Source organism: Liolophura sinensis, chromosome 3 (assembly GCF_032854445.1).
Source record: "Liolophura sinensis isolate JHLJ2023 chromosome 3, CUHK_Ljap_v2, whole genome shotgun sequence".
In the NCBI taxonomy this organism is placed as follows: domain Eukaryota; kingdom Metazoa; phylum Mollusca; class Polyplacophora; order Chitonida; family Chitonidae; genus Liolophura; species Liolophura sinensis.
Window position 1 is genome coordinate 5,391,256 of NC_088297.1, and position 23,104 is coordinate 5,414,359.

Sequence of the window (23,104 nt, forward strand, 5' to 3'; positions counted from 1 at the left end):
CACAGTTGACAAAGGTTTCATGCATGCTCTCAAAGCTGACACTATATACGCGTATTCGGTGGATTTGCTCTGCACAATTGACGATATCCATAAAGAAGTGACAAATTTACGCTGTACGACTGACGGTATCCAGAAACACGTGACAAATTTACGCTGTACGAGTGACGGTATTCGGAAACACTTGACCAATTTACGCTGTACGAGTGACGATATCCAGAAACACGTGACAAATTTACGCTGTACGAATAACGGTATCCAGAAACACGTGACAAATTTACGCTGTACGAGTGACGGTATCCAGAAACACGTGACAAATTTACGCTGTACGAGTGACGATATCCAGAAACACGTGACAAATTTACGCTGTACGAATAACGGTATCCAGAAACACGTGACAAATTTACGCTATGCGAGTAACGGTATCCAGAAACACGCGACAAATTTACGCTGTACGAGTGACGGTATTCGGAAACACTTGACCAATTTACGCTGTACGAGTGACGATATCCAGAAACACGTGACAAATTTACGCTGTACGAATAACGGTATCCAGAAACACGTGACAAATTTACGCTATGCGAGTAACGGTATCCAGAAACACGCGACAAATTTACGCAGTACGAGTGACAGTATCGAGAAACACGTGACAAATTTACGCTGTACGAGTGACGATATCCAGAAACACGTGACAAATTTACGCTGTACGAGTGACGACGCATAGAAACACGTGACAAATTTATGAACCTGTCATGGGAGAGCCCATGTAACTTCCAGTTTTAGTTTTCAACAGTTTTTCAAAACACTGGTACACAAGTCATGGATTCTGAAGGATGTACATTAAGTCATCCCCTATTGTTCGGAAACACACCATGCATCATGCCCTTGATAAGCATAAAAGAACATGACTTCATTCAATGGCATTAGAAGTTGAGTTAGATAACAAAACGAATATATGGATAACAACTTCCATTTATTCAGTGAGCGATGTTTATTTATTTATTTATTTGATTGGTGTTTTATGTATTTATTTATTGATTTATTTGATTGGTGTTTTATGCTGTACTCAAGAATATCTCACTTATACGACAACATTATGGTGGGTGGAAACCGGGCACAGCCCGGGGGAAACCCACGACCATTAGCAGGTTGCAGGGAGACCTTCCCACTTACGGCCGGCGAGGAAGCCAGAATGAGCCGGACTTGAACTCACAGCGACCACATTGGTAAGAGGCTCCTCGGTCATTACGCTGCGCTCGCGTGCTAACCAACTGACCCACGGAGGCCCCAAGCGATGTTTAGGTATAGATACTAATACTTTTATCTCATTTGTACCTATACCGAAACATCGCTCACTGAATAAATAGAGGTTGTTATCCATACATTCGTTCTGTAAAAGAACAGTTCTGACAAACTTTCGTCAACACCTCATGCTATGACAAATTTTAAAGCTGGGTGGACATAGAGAGTAACCTAGAGCTCATGTTTTTTTTGTTACATTTCCTAAAAAAAACCTCATGTCAAGAAACAAAAATGCACTGTAACCTTTGGCACATAGAGTCGAGTGATCGAAACCAGATTTAACTTGGACAGCTTTAGCTTTATATCGAGTTCTGGCCACCATATGGCTGAAATACTGCCGAAGTGGCGTTAAACCGCGTATTCATTCATTTTTAATTGAACAGACTTCCTGAGCCATTTGGTTATGTAGACGTGGGAAATCTTGGTGGTGTCTGCATCCCGTACAACTGATCATAGTGTATAGTGTACAAGTTTAGTTTTCCTTAATGTATTGTACAGGTGTAAATTGTTTTATACACATTTTCTGGTGTAAAACACCAAGCAAACAAGAACAGTAATAATGACAAATGAATCGATCATAAAGGTGTTAAAATTGCCACATTTACGGAAAAATAACAAGAACAACACCAAAAATCGTCACGCATGAGTGATGTCACATTTTGACTTTGGGTAATGTGTAAAGGACTTCCAGACATGGTTATTACCAAATATGGACTCGGTGTTTTGTGGGCGTGGCATACGCCATGTAATTGGGCGTTACAGAATATGGATCTGACACCGGAAACGGGCTAACATACCTGTTGTGTTGTATAGGAGTGTTATTACAGGTAAAATCTGACAGACAATGGGCGAGGTTGACAATCCACAGCAAGGATTGCCATTTCCCATTTAAATATGGTCTTTAACTGATGGATTGCCCCTATTGGCAAAAACTGTTATATCCGTTTCCCAGTGAAGGTCTTGTTAGTCCATTGGAAACGATATTTTATTGAGCCATGAGATCCATTTCCCATTAAAGGTCATTTTAAGAAATGTGACACGCCAATTCACTGAGCCATCGTATCCATTCACCAGTTAATGTTCATTTTTAGAACATCGTGCATGTAAATGTCAATTTATCGAATCATCTTAATTATTCATTTCCCAGTTTATTGTATTTTTAGTTAATTAATTGAACTATCTTATCAATTTAATATTAAAGGTGTGTTTAGGCATGTAATACTCTAAAATCACTGAGCTTTCTAATCTATATTTCATTTGATGTTTTCTCAGGAGACGGAAGAGGCCAATTCACCATACGTATAATTGTTTTCATTGTCGACGCTATGCGCCAAACTCATATCACTTCATGAGACATAAACATCAGTTCCCTACTAATAATTCTGCATGCTTGTTTGCACGGATTTGCAAAGCAAAGTTTTCACAAAAAAAAACGATAACAGACAAAACAAAATTTATATTGGTAAGAATTATTTATTGAAGTCGTTATGAAGTCACTATGTCGTACAGGAAATATCTCTCACGGGTTTCTGGACAAACGTCACTCGTGTAGCTGTTTAGCTTTCTAAAGTGGAAACACGAATCTAAGAATGTGAGATATAAATGTGTGAATGTGCCAAATATTCTGAACACTTTACTTTACACACCGATAAACCTTTCCTAGAGCAAATTCTTCACCAACTTCGTGATAATGTCTCAATTACAGGCTGTTGCGGTTAGTCTTATCCCCTGTTCCTTGAAATCTTAAGCGCGGTTGTTCAAAGACTAAACCACCGTTGTGCAAAAAGGCCGCCATTGTGCAAAAAGGCCGCCATTGTGCAAAGTCTTGCCCAATTACCGTTGTGCAATCATCTCCGCTTCGCAATGTCGTAACTCCCGTTGGACAGATTCTTAGCCACCCCATTCCAGTTACATATGAAACTGGCTACTGACATGACCGAGTTTCTTGGGCATGTCAGGTCATTCTATGTCCCTATAAATAGCCCTGTACTTACACTCCAACCCAGTAAGGTCAGACGCCCTTTAAAGGAAAGAGTGTTTAGAATTTGGAGCTGCCTCGCTCCATTTAACACCTTCAGAGTGTACAATATAACAAAATAGCGAAAATAGCCTCAAGGGTTGGGTTCCTGGATGCACTCTACACGCAGAACAGCTTTGTTTACTTGTTTATTGTCTGTATGGAGCCTGTCCTGAAAACACCTGAAAATAAGATGGTAACGATAGATTATACTTGATAAACAACCACGCCCCCCACAATCTTGGACAACCAATGGATTTCGGGATTCCGCCACTCTCTTCAGTTGTCACCTGGACCAGCTAGCAGTGAACTGTGAACGGCAGCCATGCGGCTGGTTTCGCAGGCGTGCAAATCCGAACATCACACGTGGGGAAGCTGTTTAATCATTTGCCAAAGGTCTGTGGTTTACCCCGGCCACTATGGTTTTCTCCACCCATAAAACTGACCATGAATAAATATTCACGCGTCACACACTGACGGTGTCGCTTGTCTTCTTTTTATTTTAAAAGTAGCTAAAAGTAAAACCTGCAAATCGGTCATCTATACATCCCGATCTTGTATTTCCCCCAGAGTTTATGATAGAATAGCACACCAAAATCCACAGTCGTACTAATGCAAGTTCGCACCTGTGTTTTGCGCGGAGAATAAACGCTATACTTTCAAGAGACGGGCTGAATTGATCTGATTATAACTTGCTTGTTAGTTTCTTTATTTATTTCTTGAAGTTTTTCAGTGCCATATACTTCAATGTGACAGTGGTGTTTTCTTGGAATCGGTGCGAATGTTAACATATTCGTAATGTTGCATCACTAAAATGTCATGCTGAACACACTAGAAATGAGCGAAAACCAGACAAATACATTTACTGACACCTAGCCGACCTCTATCAACCACATTCGATACTGAAGGAATTAATGGTTATGGCTTAACGCCACGCCGGCAATATTTCAGCAATGTCGTGGCGATATTCCGTACCTAACGCGGTTGTAAGTAATTTCAAAGTACATTAAATTGATACAACTTTTCTTTAAATTTGAATTAAAATTTGTCTGATTATTAAAGGACAAAGTATCTTCTGAGTGCACTATTCACGTAGATGAATTTACTGGTGGACTTAAGAATCCAAACGCAGCCAAGGAAAACAACTGTGTCTCGCGAAGTTCATGACAATCAATTGGACGTCATAGCACCACCAAAATAGCGCCGGGTCTGGATTCGAACCCAGATCTTATATTGCAGTGATTCTTTTTTTACGCAAATGGTTTCTTTCATGGTATGTATATATACCGGTACATGTATATGTAAGGAGAGGTAGAGAGGGATCGGGTCGCTATATAGCATTCATTTATTTCTTAGAAAGTTCTAAGTTTAATGAGTTTAATTTCCGTATTTGTCTAAGATGTGGATGTTTAGGAACAACTGTGTATTATATTTAGTCTTACCGCGTAAACCAAGCCGTTATATTTATTACTAATACACCTCAATAAAATTTCCGGAAACGCGCGTGCAAATCTACCGTAGTCATTTCCTGTATGTGACGGACTTTTCAGTAAAAGGTATAATCCTTTTCAATTTTCTCTGACCACAGGGAAATTTGTCCATTGCTTTAAAAATAAAACCAAAATATGTAAAACCACGTCGGCAAAAATACCGCCCAATCAGTGCGAAGCCACGTGACTCTTTGTCGATGATTCCGGGGATCCCCCGTTGCGTTCCGAGACGATTACAATGCGAAAGACCAGTCAAAATAGTTGTGCATGCCTTTTTTCTGAAAATATATAGGATTGTATCTGTTTTGGTATGTATTAATTAAATTTAAGGTCACGAATCATTAAGCTCCGAAGAACTACTCACTTTTTTGTCATAATTACCAAAATTAAGAAAATATGAATTTCTTTTTGTTCTCTGTTAACACCCCCCCACTTCAAAATATATATATATATATATATATATATATATATATATATATATATATATATATATATATATATATATATATATATATATATATATGTCATGTATAGATGCTTCAGAGAAAGATGGTAACTCGAATAAGTAATTCCATTACTAACTAATTTAGTTCTGTGTCCAGGTTATTCCATCAAATGCCTTCGCTCCAAGTTTCTTAACTTTCACATTGAGTATAATTCTCTTGTAAATAAAAAATATCTCTGGTGCTCTGCGTCATGATTATGTCTAATTCCAAGTACCCTGGGGTCAGAGGTTATATATTCGGGGTCAGAGGCTATATATTCATCGTGTTGAATCGATGACATCATTAGCCAAATTAATAAAAAAGTTATTTACAAAGTTTTGTGGAAGCTGCAATGGTGTGGCTAAAGTTTCATTGGGCGAAGAAAAGTTAGAAACTTTAATAAATAAATAAAGTTAGAAAAGTATACTTGTGAAACTTAAATGTGATAAGTACATGAACCATGCCTATTCATTACGTATCTGGTTTTTGTTGTTTTTGAAACTAACTTTGGCCTAACTTCTTCCGTAAATGATAAAACTTTCTATAGGATGTGTATCTATTTTTTTTTTGGCCTAACTTCTTCCGTAAATGATAAAACTTTCTATAGGATGTGTATCTATTTTTTTTTTTGGCCTAACTTCTTTCGTAAATGATAAAACTTTCTATAGGATCTGTTTAGACATGACTATTCTCGTGAATCGCAATACTATATTTAAATTTCCAGCCTTATTTTTTTTTCACGCAAACACGTGGGTTTAAACCGTGTCTTTATTAACTGGGTTTGACAAAAACTACTATTTTTGAAACATGCGTTAATTTTTCTGACATTTATCAGAAGATTACAAGATAGATTCGTGCCGTTGTCGTACAAACACCAAATCATACAGTTCACAGGGCCGGATTTTACAAAATGCTTGATGTTTATCTTCTCTTTTTTTTCACCGAATTGAAACTGTTCAAATATAGTAGGCCTACAACAGTGACACCCTATACTGGGCTATGCTCACTGACATTGAAGATACATAACGTGAAGACTTTCTCAGTCAGCGAAGGACGTTATGTAGCCTATATTTACATTAAAAAGCATACATTATGCTATATTGTTCGATTTTCTGTCAAACATGCACGTTCACCAGGTCACGTGACCACTGGGATGTGGGTAGATTGACGCCTTGCGCAAACCATGCAAGCGGCTTTATATACGGATCTATGGTTTACTATATAAGATTGGTAAGCCAGATCGGGATCCTTATCTTTGTGGTATATAGTGTGTATGTAGCATATACGTACATATGTATATATGTAATACACGTATTACCCTATAAGATACAAATCAGAATACTCATATATACGGCCGGAGAAGGTGTTTTATATGTATATATACCTTTAATTGTTACCTGTCGACAAACTGAACTGTGGTGACACGGAATGCGGGAGAGGGATCATGAGTGGCCTGAGAAGGCTACAGGTAGGATTAAATTATGAGTCAAAATGCACGTTACAGCTCTTTCGTTTATACCTTCACGATTTACTCCGGCTTGATATGCATGTATTTATTTCCTTATTTTACATCATTCTCAGGGATAACTTTGGTGTTAAACTCCTGGGTCCAGTTGTTCCAAAGTGTATTAACTAATACTGGTATTCAGTAATATTATATATTTAAAATTTTCGCCAAACTCAGGGGCCAATGCAGTCCTCCAAAGTCAGGGTATAACAGCCGAAATTTAGTTCATATGTAATACACTGGTACGCAATTTTATTTACGTTTTTTGTGCGTTTTAGGTACAAAACTGAATACTTGGCTTAAAGTTAAATATGATATTAAGTCTTAAATCGGTTTTAAACAACCGGGCCCTGCAGTTTTTCACCGAATGTTACTGGCTGTATGTACATGATATAGGCACCATAGTGAATACATTACGTTGTCTAGATACGTTTAGTGCTGTATTGTCAACGTCCTTATATATATTTCATGAATTGTTGAGCACGACCGTAAACTCTCTCACTCACTATATTTCAGGAGCGGCGGAACGTTATAAAATTGGGTGGAGGTGGGGAGGGGGAGGGGCTGATGCGGCGGTAGTGGTGTCCTTTAGTATGCCTTAGCCCCTCCACTTTAACTTCAAACCCCCTGCCCCCACCCCCACCCCCCTCGGGTTCCGTCGCCTATGTATTTATAGGCCAAACTGTTAGTAAGATATTGTGTGGGATCATGTAGGTACTAAATGTAACATAAGACTTGGACACAAAATTTAACCTAGTGCATTAAAATGACCCACATGTAGGTACATGTTGTATAGAGACTGATGGATCGATACAGGTGTCATAATTTATGTGTACTATATATATATATATATATATATATATATATATATATAGTACATTGCAATCATATTCAGAGAATACATCGAGTAGATATGATTTCCTACACTGATAATTAAGTCCTTAAGTTGTGAGTTCGAGTCTCACTCGAGCTAGTATTTTCGCTGGTCTCCAATTATCAGTGTAGGAAATTAAGTCGTGAGTTCGAGTCTCACTCGAGCTAGTATTTTCGCTGGTTTCCAATTATCAGTGTAGGAAGTCATTTCCACTTGAAAATGTAGCACATGCATGATGCTTACATAGGTTGTGTATGTCCTATTATTAGGGAATTACTCGACAGGCCCATGGTTAACCCAGAGTGTAAGCATGTATAAGATTCAACCTCGTTTTTAACCCATAGATTCTTGTCTTACCTGTGTAGGTTGATAACCCAATAATGTTGTCACGATTTATGGCTCAGCACATTCAGTGATTAACTTTTAATATTACAGCATTATTTGGTGCATGTTTGATAGAAGTTTTTGACACACGAGTTTTTCTTATTTTAGACCCACAGCTTCTTGTGGGTATATAGGCTACGTTGATGGACACATAATATGTCTGGTCTAGTAATGTATGTATGTATGCTTGGGGTTTTTACGTCACGCCGTCTTAAACTGTAACCCACGGGTCAGTTCCATTCATGTATGTACCTGTAGCCCCGGAATCCAGTCGCCTATCTTTCTCCTGTTTGCCGTATATACCTTAACTTATGGATTACAGACAATATCGAAGAATGCACAAGATTATTTCATTTTCACGGTGGCGTTTACAGATTTTACGCTTGAACGTTGTGTATAACAAATCTGTCTATGCACAACATGTACACAGTGGCCATGCTTGAACGGTCTTGCGGAACGGATATTTTGAGTGCGATACCTAAAAAAGTTTTCATTCAGTCGTGTAGCAGATCGATAGCATGTACGATATCTACAAGTTTTCCTACCTGAGTGAAGTGCTCATGGTAAATCTACAGCGTACAACAGGTACACAATCTTGCAAGGTGATCGGCATTGCTTTTCATATCTGCCCTGGGTTACACTCAATTCTCTGTCACTTTGCTAACTATCTTCAAGTCTATATTCAGGAGGAGGTTCACTATGTTTTATGTACATTTATCAATATTATATATTATTTCGTACTTATTCCTTTGGGGAATGTTGTTTCAAGTTGTTTTGAGAATTAGTCGAGCGATTATCCATTATCGACTTTTAACGCCCCTTTATATCATAACAAATACATGGATCGCAATTCCTATGCGAAATATCATGATTACCTACACCGAAATGTCGCCCACTGAATAAACAGAAGTTGTGATCTATATATTTGTTATCTCATCGAACTCAACTTCTAAATAGCATTAAATTAATCCCATTTTCATTGTCAGTGAGCGGTATTGACAGTGCGAGTGCATGGCGGAGTAGTGTGGGTGGAAGCTTTGAGGGAGGGGTGATGGGGGGGGGGGGGTCGATTGAGGGACCCCAATCACTCAACAAAGTGAACTTATGTAGAGAATGGATTAAACCAGCTTTCCGGTATAAGAAAAGAAATAAATGGTATAAGTGAATGACCTGATGTGGTGTTATAATACAGTTTTGCCGTCACTTTTTATACATTTTTAGGGTATTGTATATATGAAGCGGTGGTTTCAAGACAATACAATGTCATGACAAAAAAGGTATTCATATTGATATATTACAACATGTATTACAAAGTTCGTTAGTGGCTTGCCAAAGTTCGATGGTTTAACACGGTCTCTTGGGTTTCCTTCAACCATAAAACTGTCCGCTGTTGTGTGAGTGAAAAAGTCATGTACACACATATCTTTACACAACAATCTTTCAATCTATAAGTCAAACAACTGCGTGACATAACTCTATACTGGCCATTACAGTATGTTGTTACTCAGGATTTTCCGTCGCCAAGGAGGTTACGATTTTTTCTCATCTTTTGATTTTTGGATTAAATTTTTGGCCCCGATTGGCCTTGGACTACGGACTCAAGCATTCATTACATTTTACTGGTGATCCAAATCGGGATCCAAATCTGCATCCAGCGTATTTTAAAACGATTCTTTCCCACTGAGAAATTGGACACTGGCGCAGAGTGAACCTTGTGTCCAGAATCATGGAATTTCTACACTTAAGTGTCGCAAACGCATGCGCTCTCAGAGTGATTTCTAATTTGTTCTTGTGTGAGTCACTATTTACGATCATTTCCTAGTTACAAATCTCGCTTTACCGAACGATTTTTATCTCTGCACTCAAGCAGTCTGTATCGCTAGCTAAGTTTCGTAGTGTTATCTGCCCTGTACGGGAAAGGGCAACTGTTATCAGCAGTGAACGTGTGTAGGTGTGTTTGTATACTAGTACATCGTTGTCGCCGTCATCACTATATGTCACATATATCCACGAACCTTGCATACCGATATAGGCTTTATATGAGACAAGAATGAAAAATTAGATTCGGATGTTAATTGGCCCCATGTAAGGACGAAATCGGCCATTTTTCAGAATCGCTTTCCTTCAGTATTCCTGGGGTTCTCTGGCGGATTAGTCTGGTAATCCGTAGGCCCATATGCTGGAGTTAATCGGGGATCATTCCCTTCCCATCATCATTTTGGAGCAGGTGCGTGAGACAACTTCTTTCAATGAAAGTATTCCTGGGGTGGCGTAAAAGACAAATAAATCAGTCAATCGATCAAGTTTGCATTTAATTTGTTCGAATTTGGATCGAGTAGAATTTATCACTGTGCGGATTTAGACAATTTGTTATATAGGACAAACTATAATACGTGGATAATACAGTATTTTGGATCTGTTTTCTATAGACTGTGGATGAATAGGTTGCTCCTAATAAGATTTTAAATTAATGAAATTTTCATTCTAATAAATCGGCAAATACTGATCTAATCCAAAATATATATATATATTCATGGCATAAACTTGGAAACTTGAGGATTTAAATTTTATTTAATGGGATTAATCTCTTGAAATATGGACATCTAAAAGCACTGTAGGGATGGTGAGTTTTTTTATCTGACGACAACTTGAATTTAAAGAAAGCACGTATTGGATTAGTAATAAGTGCTACTAACATGCGTGGAATGACCCATTGCTGCATGGGGCAGTGGGCCGTTCGCCAGTAACTTACCTAAGGCCGGTGGTTTATGCCGCGAACATCGGTTCCTCCACTAACTTGTATAACTGACCGCCATCGCCTTAAGGAGCGAAAAATTCTTCAGTGTACATTTCATAAACTCCAATCAAGTAAATATGCCACATGCATAAATGATCAAAGTATGAAGTGTTGATCATTCTCGTCGTAGCCGAAAGGTCACAGGCTCGAATCCAACTGTCACTGACTATTTCTTATATAAGTCAAGAGATTTAACCCAGCTGACAAAGGGCGGGGCTTTTCTCTGTAGCCAACACTCCGAGTTCCTCTATGTATAAACCTGATGGTCTTCTGGAAAGAGAAGTATTCTTAAATGTGACGTTAAAAACCAATCAAGAAAAAATACGTACAATTGAATAATTGCACACACAACGTCTATAGCTCCAACTCTTTTCATTAAGACACCGGAAGTAAAATTTTGTTCTAATGTAAGAAACACTGACGCATATAACAGGTATGGCTTCCGAAATTCCAGTTCCTATTAAATGCACCCGTTTTTAAACGTGGCATATCATCACGTTAGATTAGACTGGTTATATCTTTACGTGTTTATACGTGGGCAAGTTATATATATCGTGATGTTATACAATCAAGTGGGCGGAGCACGTTTGTGTAGGGGGGTCGGGGAGAGGCCCGGGGTTGTATACCGGGCTCTGGCGTCTTACCCAATCGTATTGTCGCATTTCAACCCGCTAAGCCCCAAGTTTTAGAAGGAAATGAGAAAGTACTCCACGCGTATTCTAAGCACACTCCTCGGAAATAATCCGCTTAACTCCACCACATCCGGTCCTCGTCGTATTTTAATAGCTGCTGTCGATATAAAAATAAAACGAATTGATGGATGCATCTGTTGAGTGGTACAACAGGTTTAAGTGCATGTCACCACATGTAAACACGCTTGTAGTCTAGTAAAAACAACTACGAGCAGGAGCAGAATGCCTTCAAGTTCAACACGTATATGTCATACGCCAATCACACCATACAGTCAGTAGTGATTTCATGGACTATAAACGCACAGACCTGTGTAAGCAACAAATTAATAACGGCATTATAGACATGGCGCCTTACCAGAGCAGATCTAGTAAATATACGGTAAGAATTATATAAGTGTTTCTTGTGATTTTATTCATTTCAATTTGACCTTTATTTATTTATTCATTATAAAACTGAAGTTCCCTTAAGTAAAATATATATATATATATATATATATATATATGATATATATATATATATATATATATATATATATATATATATATATATCATAAGGGAGCCTTTCAGTTCGAAATGATTTACGTAGTGTTTTGATATACTATCCCCGGGATCACGAAGCGATCTTAGACTTAAGTCGAAAGTTCAGATCACTTTAAAATTGTTACTTCTTACGTAATAAGGTCAAAATATTGCACAACAACGTAAATTCTGGGTAAGTTAGTGTAAAACAATTTTCAGCTAAAATTACGGAAATGAACATACCCACGGAAATTTTAACTTGAGTCTAAGATCGCTTCGTGATCCCGAGGCCAGGCGAGTATGGTGTAATGTTTTGTGTTCTTTGTAACGTCGGGAAATATAATCTCTTGTAATGAAATGCCTTTCGTCGATTAGGAATCTTCGAACCCAATATATAAGTACATATCCTAATTCATGGTTAGCGTGAAATCAATGGTTACCGACCTGGTATCCATAGTTTCGAGAACCCGAGCTCCTCCCCAGGAACTGAAGGTGATAAATAACGAGGCTAAGTGGGCCAAATGATGATTTTTACCTATTACGAAAGTTGAAAGTACTACAGAACACTGAAATAATCATATCTAATGGCTAGACACATTCTGATTACTTTTCCTGAAATAATTACTATCGGAATATCTATAATTTTCATGTTTTAATCTAAAATCTTCTTCGGTGCGTATCTCATCTGGGATAAATTTGTTTTTTTTTCCACCTCCAATAATTTAGTCACGTGACCAAAGAGCCCAGAGCAGCTGTGCTCATTGTAAAGCTACGAAAGTAATATCTCTTTAAGACGTTATCAAAACATACTGAATTGTAATGTAATTCAATAAGGTTATGTACATTCATTCATTTCTTCTTACTTTCTTCATTTATAGATTAATTCCTTTCTTTCTTCATTCATTCATAAATCAATTCATTTCTTCTTTATTCATAAATGAAATTATTTTATCTTCATTCATTCATAAATGAATTCATTTCTTCTTTTGTTCTTTCATAAATCTAGTGCTTACGATAGTCTAGTAGGCCTATGTCAGTTTTAATACAGGAATTCAAATTGATTAAAATTTATTATTCCTTTTCTCCTTTGTTCAATCCTTTATTCATTCCTTCATGATCGTTCACTCCTTCTTTCATCTATCTGTTTCTTCATTCATATATTCCTTCATGTGTCTCATCATTTTTGTTGCAGAATACTAACGAAAGCAGTACAGACGTATCCCCAACAGACACACGGGGCCCCCCTTGGAGCAGAGAAGCCGGAAACGACTTCCTGAACTACCCCGACAAGGAGGACAACACCCGAATATCAGTGATCAACTATAATAACCAACCCCCTCGAGGTTCTTTCCGGTCCCGGAATGGACGGCCCCAGGTCCAAATGACGAAGTCCGAGAAGAGGAACATCGCTGTGCGCGGCGCCCTCTGCGCTTTGATTGGGGTGTCCGTACTTGTGGCTATAGCCGCAATTATAGCCTTGGCTATTGTCCTGACCGACAAAAACAGAGGTCAGTGACATGTACAGCTACACGTATATACACGGCCGTCTATAGACTAAAATCAACTCTCCTAATGGTTGATGGATATTTGATAAAATAGAAGTTTTGAGAATTGAGAGGATATACGGGTAATTTTCAGTACATAGCCTTACGCAGATAGTAGAAACAAAGAAAGAAAGACGTAGAAAAAAAAATGACGAAGGAAAATTAAGAAGAATTGACGGACCGATGTGTATTTTATATAAGAGGAAAAAGAAAATAGGTAAAATATTATAAAATAGTTATTAAAACAGTCTGATTAATTATATCTTTATTCACTAAACTGAACATATGAAAAGCATTGCTTTCATTAACACATTCATAGAAGCGACTCAGCATTTCTTTTCTTTCACTTTCGTTTTTGGTGACCATCCCTGGCCTCACGAACAGAACCGTCCACAACACCCCGTCCACAGACGTATGGTACGTGTTTCATTTTTTTTTTTTTTTTTTTTTTTGAGAATGTAACCATAATCTTTGGTTTCATTCAAAGCAGTTGTAATTTAATTTATTGGCAGATATGGATGAATCTTGGATCTGATTTTTTTATTTCTTCTGCAACCTATGCCGTCGTGACCACCGAGCACATCTGCCGGGAACTCCCGAAGGCAGCCGATTGATATCATTTACAACGTGGCGGGAGTTCTTGAAAGTTGCGAGAACTGTTAAGTCCCTAGCAAATCCCAGTTTAATGCCACAGACCAACGATTTATATCAAATATGCCAATGGTGAGACAGCAAATGCGACCACCGGAGACTTGGTAATCGGTTTCAACGCCTACAGGTCCTTGAACAGCCAAGTAAATGCTGTTAAACGTTGCGAGTTTGGCACGAAAATTTCACCCTCAGTAATGTTTGCCATCTAAAACTCCGTCGTAATTTTCGTTAGATGAGAATATTTAACAGTTTAGCCATTATGACCGTAACAAAGAAACATTTTCCGTGCATAGTGCACCCTAGATACTGTTCGCTAAAGTAGGGAAACTTGGAAAAGCTGGGATATGGAAAGATGGAGCTGATGTTTTGCGCTGAAGTTCCAATGTTTAATCCCAGTGTCTGAAAATGGCGTCAGTATGACGCATGCTCCCAAAAGTTGACAATGTCAGATGTGCCCCTTTTTGTCCCGAAAAACAATTGCAAGACAAAACAGTGTTGATGCCAAAAGTTAGCCAGAATCTAATGGACTGTGTATTTCTTCAACAACACATTTACCTTTCACCTGTACAGTTTGCAGAAATGTAGATTTCTGTGTATTACTGTTTCAAAGACAAAAGAAGTCTAGCAGTGTGAGGTGTTTGCCTGTTTATTGCTAGGACACACATGGTGCAGATCACAGGTGCTCGAAAACAGCCCGTAAACCCTATACATGCCATATACCAGCCACATACCAGCCACCTACATATATATAAGAAGTACTTCTTATGGATTTGTGAGTTTATATATTCTGAGCTCTCATTGGTCTGGTAGACAGTGCTTGTGTCCCTGTTTGCACATTGAGATCTTTGTGGAAGACCACCTATCTTCCACCAGTCTGGTATACATATCTGTACCTCACGTCATGTGTGGGAAAGTTCATCAGTAAGCTGCCAAAGGTTGCAGGTTTATTTCCAGTTTCCTCCCAACATAAACATCTGCATTATTTTGCTGGATAGAAACTCTCACATGAAAGATTAACACGTGAATTGTGCACAATATTGTTGGAAATGCAAATGTTTGTGTGTATTACTACTAAAGCGTAGACAAATGCTGACATTCATTTGATTTTTCTTTTCATCTTTTTATTCGTTTTTCAGAAATAGTTCAGTACAGTGGTCAGTTCAGATTACAAGAAGAATGGAGCCCGGAACTGACCAATCAAACATCAGAGGAGTATCGGGCTATGGAAGCTCGTATTATAACACAGGTATAAAATGTGACGCTACGTCAAAATAAGGTAGTTCTCAACAATTTTTAATCTTTAGCTTATACCATGATTTTGCCTCACCTGTAAATTACCTGCCAGATTATACTGTGTATATTACAGTTGTCACACAGTGAGTTAGACAGATCTGTTAGCTACTGTAATTCTTCAACCTTTTCGCGTGTTTGTAAGGTGTTTATTCAATCATATTATGAAGACATTAGTCCGTGTTGATGGATTAAATTATACTTTTTGTGAAGCTCTGACAATAGCCAATCCAGTCAATATATTTTTGTCACCAAATCAGATTAAAAATGTGCATAGATTACGTTGAAAGTTGCTCTTTCATATGCGAAAATGTTGAGGAATTAGAGTACATGCAGAAAGCAGGAGGTTCATTTGAAATAAAAGCTATCAAATGTAACCGGAAAACTGATGATCCGTATTGTGATTCAACAGAAGGGCGTCTATGGCTCACTTGACTAGTGCGCTAGCGCAGCATAATGACCCGGGAGCCTCTCACCAATGCAACCGCAGTGAGTTCAGCTCATGCTGGCTTCCTCTCCGACCGTACGTGGGAAGGTCTGTCAGCAACCTGCAGATAGTTGTGGGTTTCCCCCGGCCCTGTTTCCATCCACCTTATTGCGGGCTGTCGTCGTATAAGTGAAATATTCTTGAGTACGGCGTAAAACACCAATCAAATTAATAGATAAATAAATAAATAATTCAGAAGATTTGTCTCCCCTGCTCTCAATAACAGTGAGTTGAAATGTTCTAATTTCAAATCATGTTCCTGTAAAGGCATTTTGCTCTCACGCTAAACCAACAAGTAGAGTTGTGACCTCACAGTTTTTACTTCATATTTTTTTTATTCTGCATCGAAGCAAATGTTTGAAAAAATCTGAACATTAGGAGTTAAGTAAAGAGTTATAAAAGTATCATATTTGTAGAAATTTCCCCCGTATGAAGGCACTAAACTCAACGGACCTGAGTAAATATTGGTCAGCTGACATGTCACAGAATCGTGTTGAATGGAAATTGGGGAAATTGATTCGATGAAGATGTGACTTTAATAGGGCTTCACCGAAATACCTCTCTTGAGGAAATCTCCTGTTTGAAAGGTGATTTTCTAGAATTAAGCTGTGGTGAGGTCGGACCTCAGAAAATGGCTAATGGCAAGTTTGGGAGTCGAACTTCCATAGTCCTGTAAGCTAGCTGAAGACCTAGCTTTAAGACAGATTTTAATTGTGCTTTGTAAACGCCATGATATTTGTTATAAATTTTTTAAAAAATTCAGATAATTTTAAAAATCCTGGCCCTATTTGAATAAATTAGACAGCTTCGGCGAACTCCCGTCAAATATGTTTATTGTTCCTCGGCTGAAAAACATTGTCTTCATTTATGGTCTCGCAGGTGTTCTGCCCCTCCCATTGGCCGATATTGTTTTTACCTTCAGTTGACTAGGAAATAGTTTTCACTGTCATTACATAACCTACATGCTTTAATAGGGAAGGTACAACCTTCATCTAGTGTCAATAACTTACCTCGCATTATCTCAAAATCACTGTTGTCTGTTAAACAAGGGAGACAATAATTCAGAGCAGGCCTGTGAAGTGGACAAAACATGTTTCTTTTTCAGCTGGACAAGGCTTTTATGAGCAGTGTTCTGTGGAGGTACTACAATCGTACAGAGATTGTCTCCCTTCAGTAAGTCTTTCTCATTTTCACTATCTCTGTCTTGATAAGCAATCAATCATTAGGCAGGATATGCATGACCTCGAGTTCAAATCTGAATCAGGTCAGGTGTAAGATTTTTACCCTTGCTATCATTATACTAACACAAAAGTGTATGCTATGTTGTTGTCGGCCCTTTGCCAGGATACATTGACTTGGTGGGTGTCATCTCTTGTCAGTTAGTATACTGTCAACTTGTGACTGGTGCTAGGTGTCATGTCTGGTGTCTTTGGCAAAATCACAAATTATTGATTGGATAATGTAAAATACGCCAAGATTGAATGAAAACTAAAGACAAGTATGTGCCAGTTGAAAGGCCATTAAAATATGTTTAACATTTAGTTATTATTTTAGATTTTTGTTCATAATTTGTATAAAACGCATTTAAATACTTTAAGACTCATGCTTATGTTTTTTCCTGTTTTTTTGTTTTTTTTTTGTTTTTTTTTTGTAAAGCAGTCTTGTCCCAGTGGTAGATAAAAGCTCCTTAATGTCAGAATCACCTCTGGTGAAATCCTTAATGTTAAAAAATAATTTCTTTTCTTCTTCAAACATGACCTTTCATAGTTTCAAATATCTTGTTTTCTTTTTTAGAAATGGCAGTATCATTACAGCATTTGACACGTTTTTCTCGGCTTTGAGAGAGTACACTCCCTTGGATCCTGACAAACCGACCAACATATCCGTCCCTGCCAGCATGGTCGGTGCCATTATCGTGGACCAGTTCCTCAGTGGAGTGCTTGGTCTGGCGCTAGACAAGGAAAGTGTTGTCATTCAAAATGGTGGGTTTGATTCTACTACGTACCTGTAGTACTGTTTATTTCATTGATGCGAGTCTTTCGTTGTACTAACAAAACTGACGAATACACTTGTACAGTGGCAGTGAAGTTTTAAGGTAGAATAGTTTCCTTGACCAGTGATTTTCTCAGTTTCCATCACACTCAACACAGTTTCTTTCATACTCAGCCTTTTCCTTCCACACTTGGCCATTCACCTCCACACTTGGCCATTTTCTTCCGCGTTTGGCCATTCACCTCCACATTTGGCCATTCATCTCCACGCTTGGCCATTTTTCTCAATTCACACTTTGGGTTTTTTGTCCACACTTGGCCATTTTCCTCTACACTTGCCCATTCACCTCTGCACTTGGCCATTCACCTCCACACCTGGCCGTTTAACTCCACACTTGGCCATTTACCTCCACACTTGGCCATTCACCTCCACAATTGGCCATTCACTTTCACAATTGGCCATTCACCTCTGCATTGCCATTTTCCTTCACCCAAAAGCAGACTGTCAGACTATTTCCTCCACCAAAGCAGTTACAATTTTTTCTCCCATTTTTCACTTCTTTCAGTTTTGGTGTTTGCTGATTTAACTTTTTATTGGTTATGCTCTTTTACAGTAACAACAACAACAACAACGGTAAGTTCAACAACAACAGAGATGAGCCCAACAACAGAAATGAGTACAACAACAGAAATGAGCACAACAACAACAGTAGTGGTGACAAAAGAGCCATCTACTCCACTCACAACGACTGAAGGGCAAGGTAAGAGTGCACTGTCTTTGACCTACTTTTTCAGCTCAGAACATTTATTTATTTGATTGGTGTCTTTCGTCATACTGAAGAATATTTCACTTATACGACAGCTGCCACCGTTATGGTATGAGGAAAGCAGGCAGAGTCAAGAGGAAATCCATGACCATCCACAGGTTGCTGGCAGACTTTTCCTTGTACGTCCGGAGAGGAAACCAGCATGAGCTGGACTTGAACTCACAGCGACGGCATTGGTGGGAGGCTCCCGGTCATTGTTCAGCGCTGACATATAACTACTGACCCAAATTGAATGAAACATTACTCAAAGTTAGTGCTGTTGTGAATCAAAGGGGTTTTAGAAGAACGGCGGAAAGAAAGGAAAACAGATCGTTGTTTGTACTTTCTAACATGCCCAGAAATTGGGTTAAGCCATGATCCCTAGTTTACCTACCCTGACAATCACTGGTAACCCTTGCACATGGTATCTAATTGCCTTTAACCTACTTTTTCATGTTTAGGTACATATTTCGCATCTAACGCTTCTGAAACCTTTCGACTGATTTCCTCAGATCAGTGTTCGTATTTGATTTGTTATATCATCAAAACTATACGGAGCCAAATGCAATGAAAGTTGGAATCACTGTGTCCCCTCTCTACCCCCCCCCCCCCAACCCCGACACACCACAGTAACAATCACACAAGTGTGCCCTACGTATATATATATATAGTTCTACTGAAAGATACTTACACTATTAGTATCCTGTCTATTTACATGAAACTACGATTCATCATGACAACCACGAAAACTGGCACCCAATGGAGATAGGTCTTCAGTACGGATTCAGGTTCTCGGGAGTTCCGCGTGACAGCGCTTGCTCATATACCGGAAATTGGAGTTACATTCGTAGCAATGGAGGGCCTTCGCTGCGTGAGTGTTGTGCGAACTCCAGAGAACCTGAATCCGTAATAGGGCCTATAGTGTCCGTGCTGCTAGCATTTACTTACTTCGAAAATAACTGCTTTATCTTACAAATAATCATGTCTATCACTACAGGCTATTTCTATGATTAAAAAAGAGAAAATCTCTAACAATGAAAATATATTATACCTGAAAAGTGATACCCCTGGAAAATTATCAGCCCAAAAATGGTGGGTTGACCTTAGATGTCATTGTGATCTGAGCATATCCAAGGGCGATAACTTTGGTTTGCTGTTATGAACCAACCTATATATGACCCTCATGCATTGCTCTTGCTGCAGTTGTACTCATTTCTTCGTTTGTCTGTTCATGAAAATTTTACGTAGAATTTGTACTTTATTATGCCACTTTTCCGTGTTTGTGCTATTCACGCACAAAAACTCTGGAAACAAACTGACGGATGTTTTTTTTATCCTTTCTTTCAGATTTGTGTCACCTTTTGGAATTCTCAGAGTGTCAAGGCATTTACAACTACACGATTTTGCCAAGTCAAAATCAGACGCAACTCCATGGCGTGTTTCTGGCTCGTTATGGCACTTTATTGAATAGCAGCTGCTCCGCGAAGGCACGGCCATTTTTCTGTGCACTGACGTTTAGGAAATGCGACCCATTGACGGAAAGTGAAGTGTTGCCATGCCGACAGCTTTGTCAAGGTAAGATTTGGTTGTTCTGCAGTGGTTCCAATATATTGCAGATTTATTCCCCATTCCAGATACCTGATTGGATAATTACATCTCTCAGACAACCAATGAAAAACCATATCATAGTCTTTATGGTGAGCTTATATGGTTGTTCACGGTAATTGCTGTTCAGATCAATGAATGATTATTGCTTTAAGCCACATCGGCAGTATTTCAGCCATGTTGTTTCGAGAACACACGTAAACCAAGAAGCAGACTATTGAAGATGATAGGAATAATTTCAGGTTTCCATGGCAACATCAATCATAGTGATAGTGGACAGTTTGCTGATGTAGAGATGTCATGAGCACTTTAAAAACCAAAGTTTCTTTGGTATGTGATGTTTTACTTTATAATGTTCTACAAATCTGTATTCCTAATTAGAACAGGTTCTGTAATTACCCTAAACGACCTAAAATCTCATCCACAAAGTGGATTTTTAGAGTCAAATAAATATCACAATATACTGTATTATTTTTTGTACTGAAACTTACAGTTTTCCAGTAGAATATCATCCCATATTCCAAGGAAACCTTGAAACACCATTCTAAAATGAATAGAACTCAACCTTTTTGCACATATAACAGCAAATTTCAGTGTGATTTGTACAGTGTATTAATTTGACAAAACTACATTGGTTGGATTTGTGCAAATTTCAGGGTGTTACAAGAGGTATAATCAATCTACACAGAATAATGCCCTCAGGCCAGGCTTGAGTTAACAACTTGGAAAAATGTGAAAATTTTGAGGAATTGTGGTATTTTGTGTCAGATTGGTGAATTTCTGGCCTCGGGATCACAAGCGATCTTAGACTTAAGTCAAACTTTCTGTCGTTAAATTTGGTATGTTCTTTCCACTGTTTTAACTGAATTTGTTGTGCAATAACTTACCCAGGATTTACATTGTCAAGCAATATTTTGACCTGGTTTACATGAGAAATAACAATTTTTAAGTGATTTTAAACTTTAACTTAAGATCGCTTCGTGATTACATCTACTAAGTAATGCTAAAATTGAACTGGGGGCCTCCGTGGCTCAGTCGGTTAGTGCGCTAGCGCAGCGTAATGACCCAGGAGCCTCTCACCAATGCGGTCGCTGTGAGTTCAGGTCCAGCTCATGCTGACTTCCTCTCCGGCCGTAAGTGGGAAGGTCTGCCAGCAGCCTGCGGATGGTCGTGGGTTTCCCCCGGGCTGTGCCCGGTTTCCACCCACCATAATGCTGGCCGCCATCGTATAAGTGAAATATTCTTGAGTACAGCATAAAACACCAATCAAATAAATAATAAATAAATAACATTGAACTGGGACCATATAGTATTTAAAGTTGGTCTGCAGAGGGATTTAATTTCGTTACGGGTGACCCGTGTTTAGAAATACATGTATGTCTCACACTCAGTTTCAATGTTTTCCAGAGGTGTCACGAGAGTGTGCTCTAATGATATCATGTGATGGTTTGCCCCAAGCTCCTGCCACCTGCTTTGCTGGAGGTAAGACAATGACCATGGTTACAGGAGTTGTGGATATGGTTGTTAAAGGTTTATCTGAAATCTTAAATATCAGTAATGGAATTGCGTCCCACAGGGTTTCTCGCATACTTGTTGTCCGGTATTTTGCGCCATCTCTTCCAGTTTGATTGGTGTTCCTGCAGCCGTGGCTTTAAGTCAGGAGATTTGTCAGATATTTGACCAAGATCATTGGTTTACTTCGGCCACTCTGATTTCTTTTGCCCATAAACCTGATTCCAGTTTCATGGGAGAAAATCCTTTAAACTCAATCGGGGACCACCGTGGCTCAGTTGGTTAGCGCACTAGTGCAGCGTTATGACCCAGGAGCCACTCGCCAATGCGGTTGCTCTGAGTTCAAGTCCAGCTCATGCTCGCTTTCTCTCCGGCCCTATGTGGGAAGGTATGGCAGCAACCTGAAGATGGTCGTGGGTTTCCACCAGGGTCTGCCTGGCTTCTTCCCACCATAATGCTGGCCGCCGTTGTATTAGTGAAATATTCTTTAGTACGGCGTTAAACACTGATCAGATTAATAAATAAATAAATAAAATAAATATTATGCCAGTGCCAGTGTCTTATCACAGAAGAAAGTAAAATAACCAACATTTATTTATTAGCTTATTAGACCGGATCTTGATACCTGATATAATCAACATCAATCAACACATGAATTTAAACTCAATGAGTCAATTAATCAATCAATCAATCTCCCATGTTGACCCAGTCTTAATAGAATTTCTAAGGTGTGCTTTGATTTTAATCCTATTTACCAAATGTATAACATAAAATATTTATCACCTTATTTCTGACACCATGATCAACCCAAAAAAAAAAGAACAAAAGAAAAAACAAGAAAAAAAACAAAATCGAGACCAGATTTGAAACTGTGAAAGAAACATTTGAGTTGAAGGTAGTAATTATGTTCTTGAAAACCATATGAAGCAGTGGTTAATAAATGATTTAAAAATCTTTTGAAACTGTGTGGTGGAGAGATCTAAATTGACACAGATTTTGACATGCGTGAAGTTCCTAATGTGAATGGTTTAAATGTCTGAGTGTCAGTCATTTAATCAATCAATCATTCTCCCATGTTGACCCAGTCTTAATAGAATTTCTATTAATAGAATTAATAGCTTTCCCCTGGGCTCGGACCGGTTTCCTCCCACCA

The 23,104-nt window shown here is 38.6% G+C and overlaps 1 protein-coding gene across 1 annotated transcript in view; it reads left to right on the forward strand.

Annotated features, from left to right (window-relative positions):
* LOC135464017 (uncharacterized) overlaps positions 1 to 23,104 on the forward strand; it is a 37,967-nt gene that overhangs the window by 14,660 nt on the left and 203 nt on the right. Inside the window, exons 2-9 of the mRNA XM_064741493.1 lie at positions 13,258 to 13,573; positions 13,994 to 14,026; positions 15,397 to 15,506; positions 17,143 to 17,210; positions 17,832 to 18,019; positions 18,643 to 18,789; positions 20,182 to 20,409; positions 21,847 to 21,921. Coding sequence (XP_064597563.1) covers positions 13,258 to 13,573; positions 13,994 to 14,026; positions 15,397 to 15,506; positions 17,143 to 17,210; positions 17,832 to 18,019; positions 18,643 to 18,789; positions 20,182 to 20,409; positions 21,847 to 21,921 — 1,165 coding nt within the window. The remainder of the gene's footprint in view (positions 1 to 13,257; positions 13,574 to 13,993; positions 14,027 to 15,396; positions 15,507 to 17,142; positions 17,211 to 17,831; positions 18,020 to 18,642; positions 18,790 to 20,181; positions 20,410 to 21,846; positions 21,922 to 23,104) is intronic.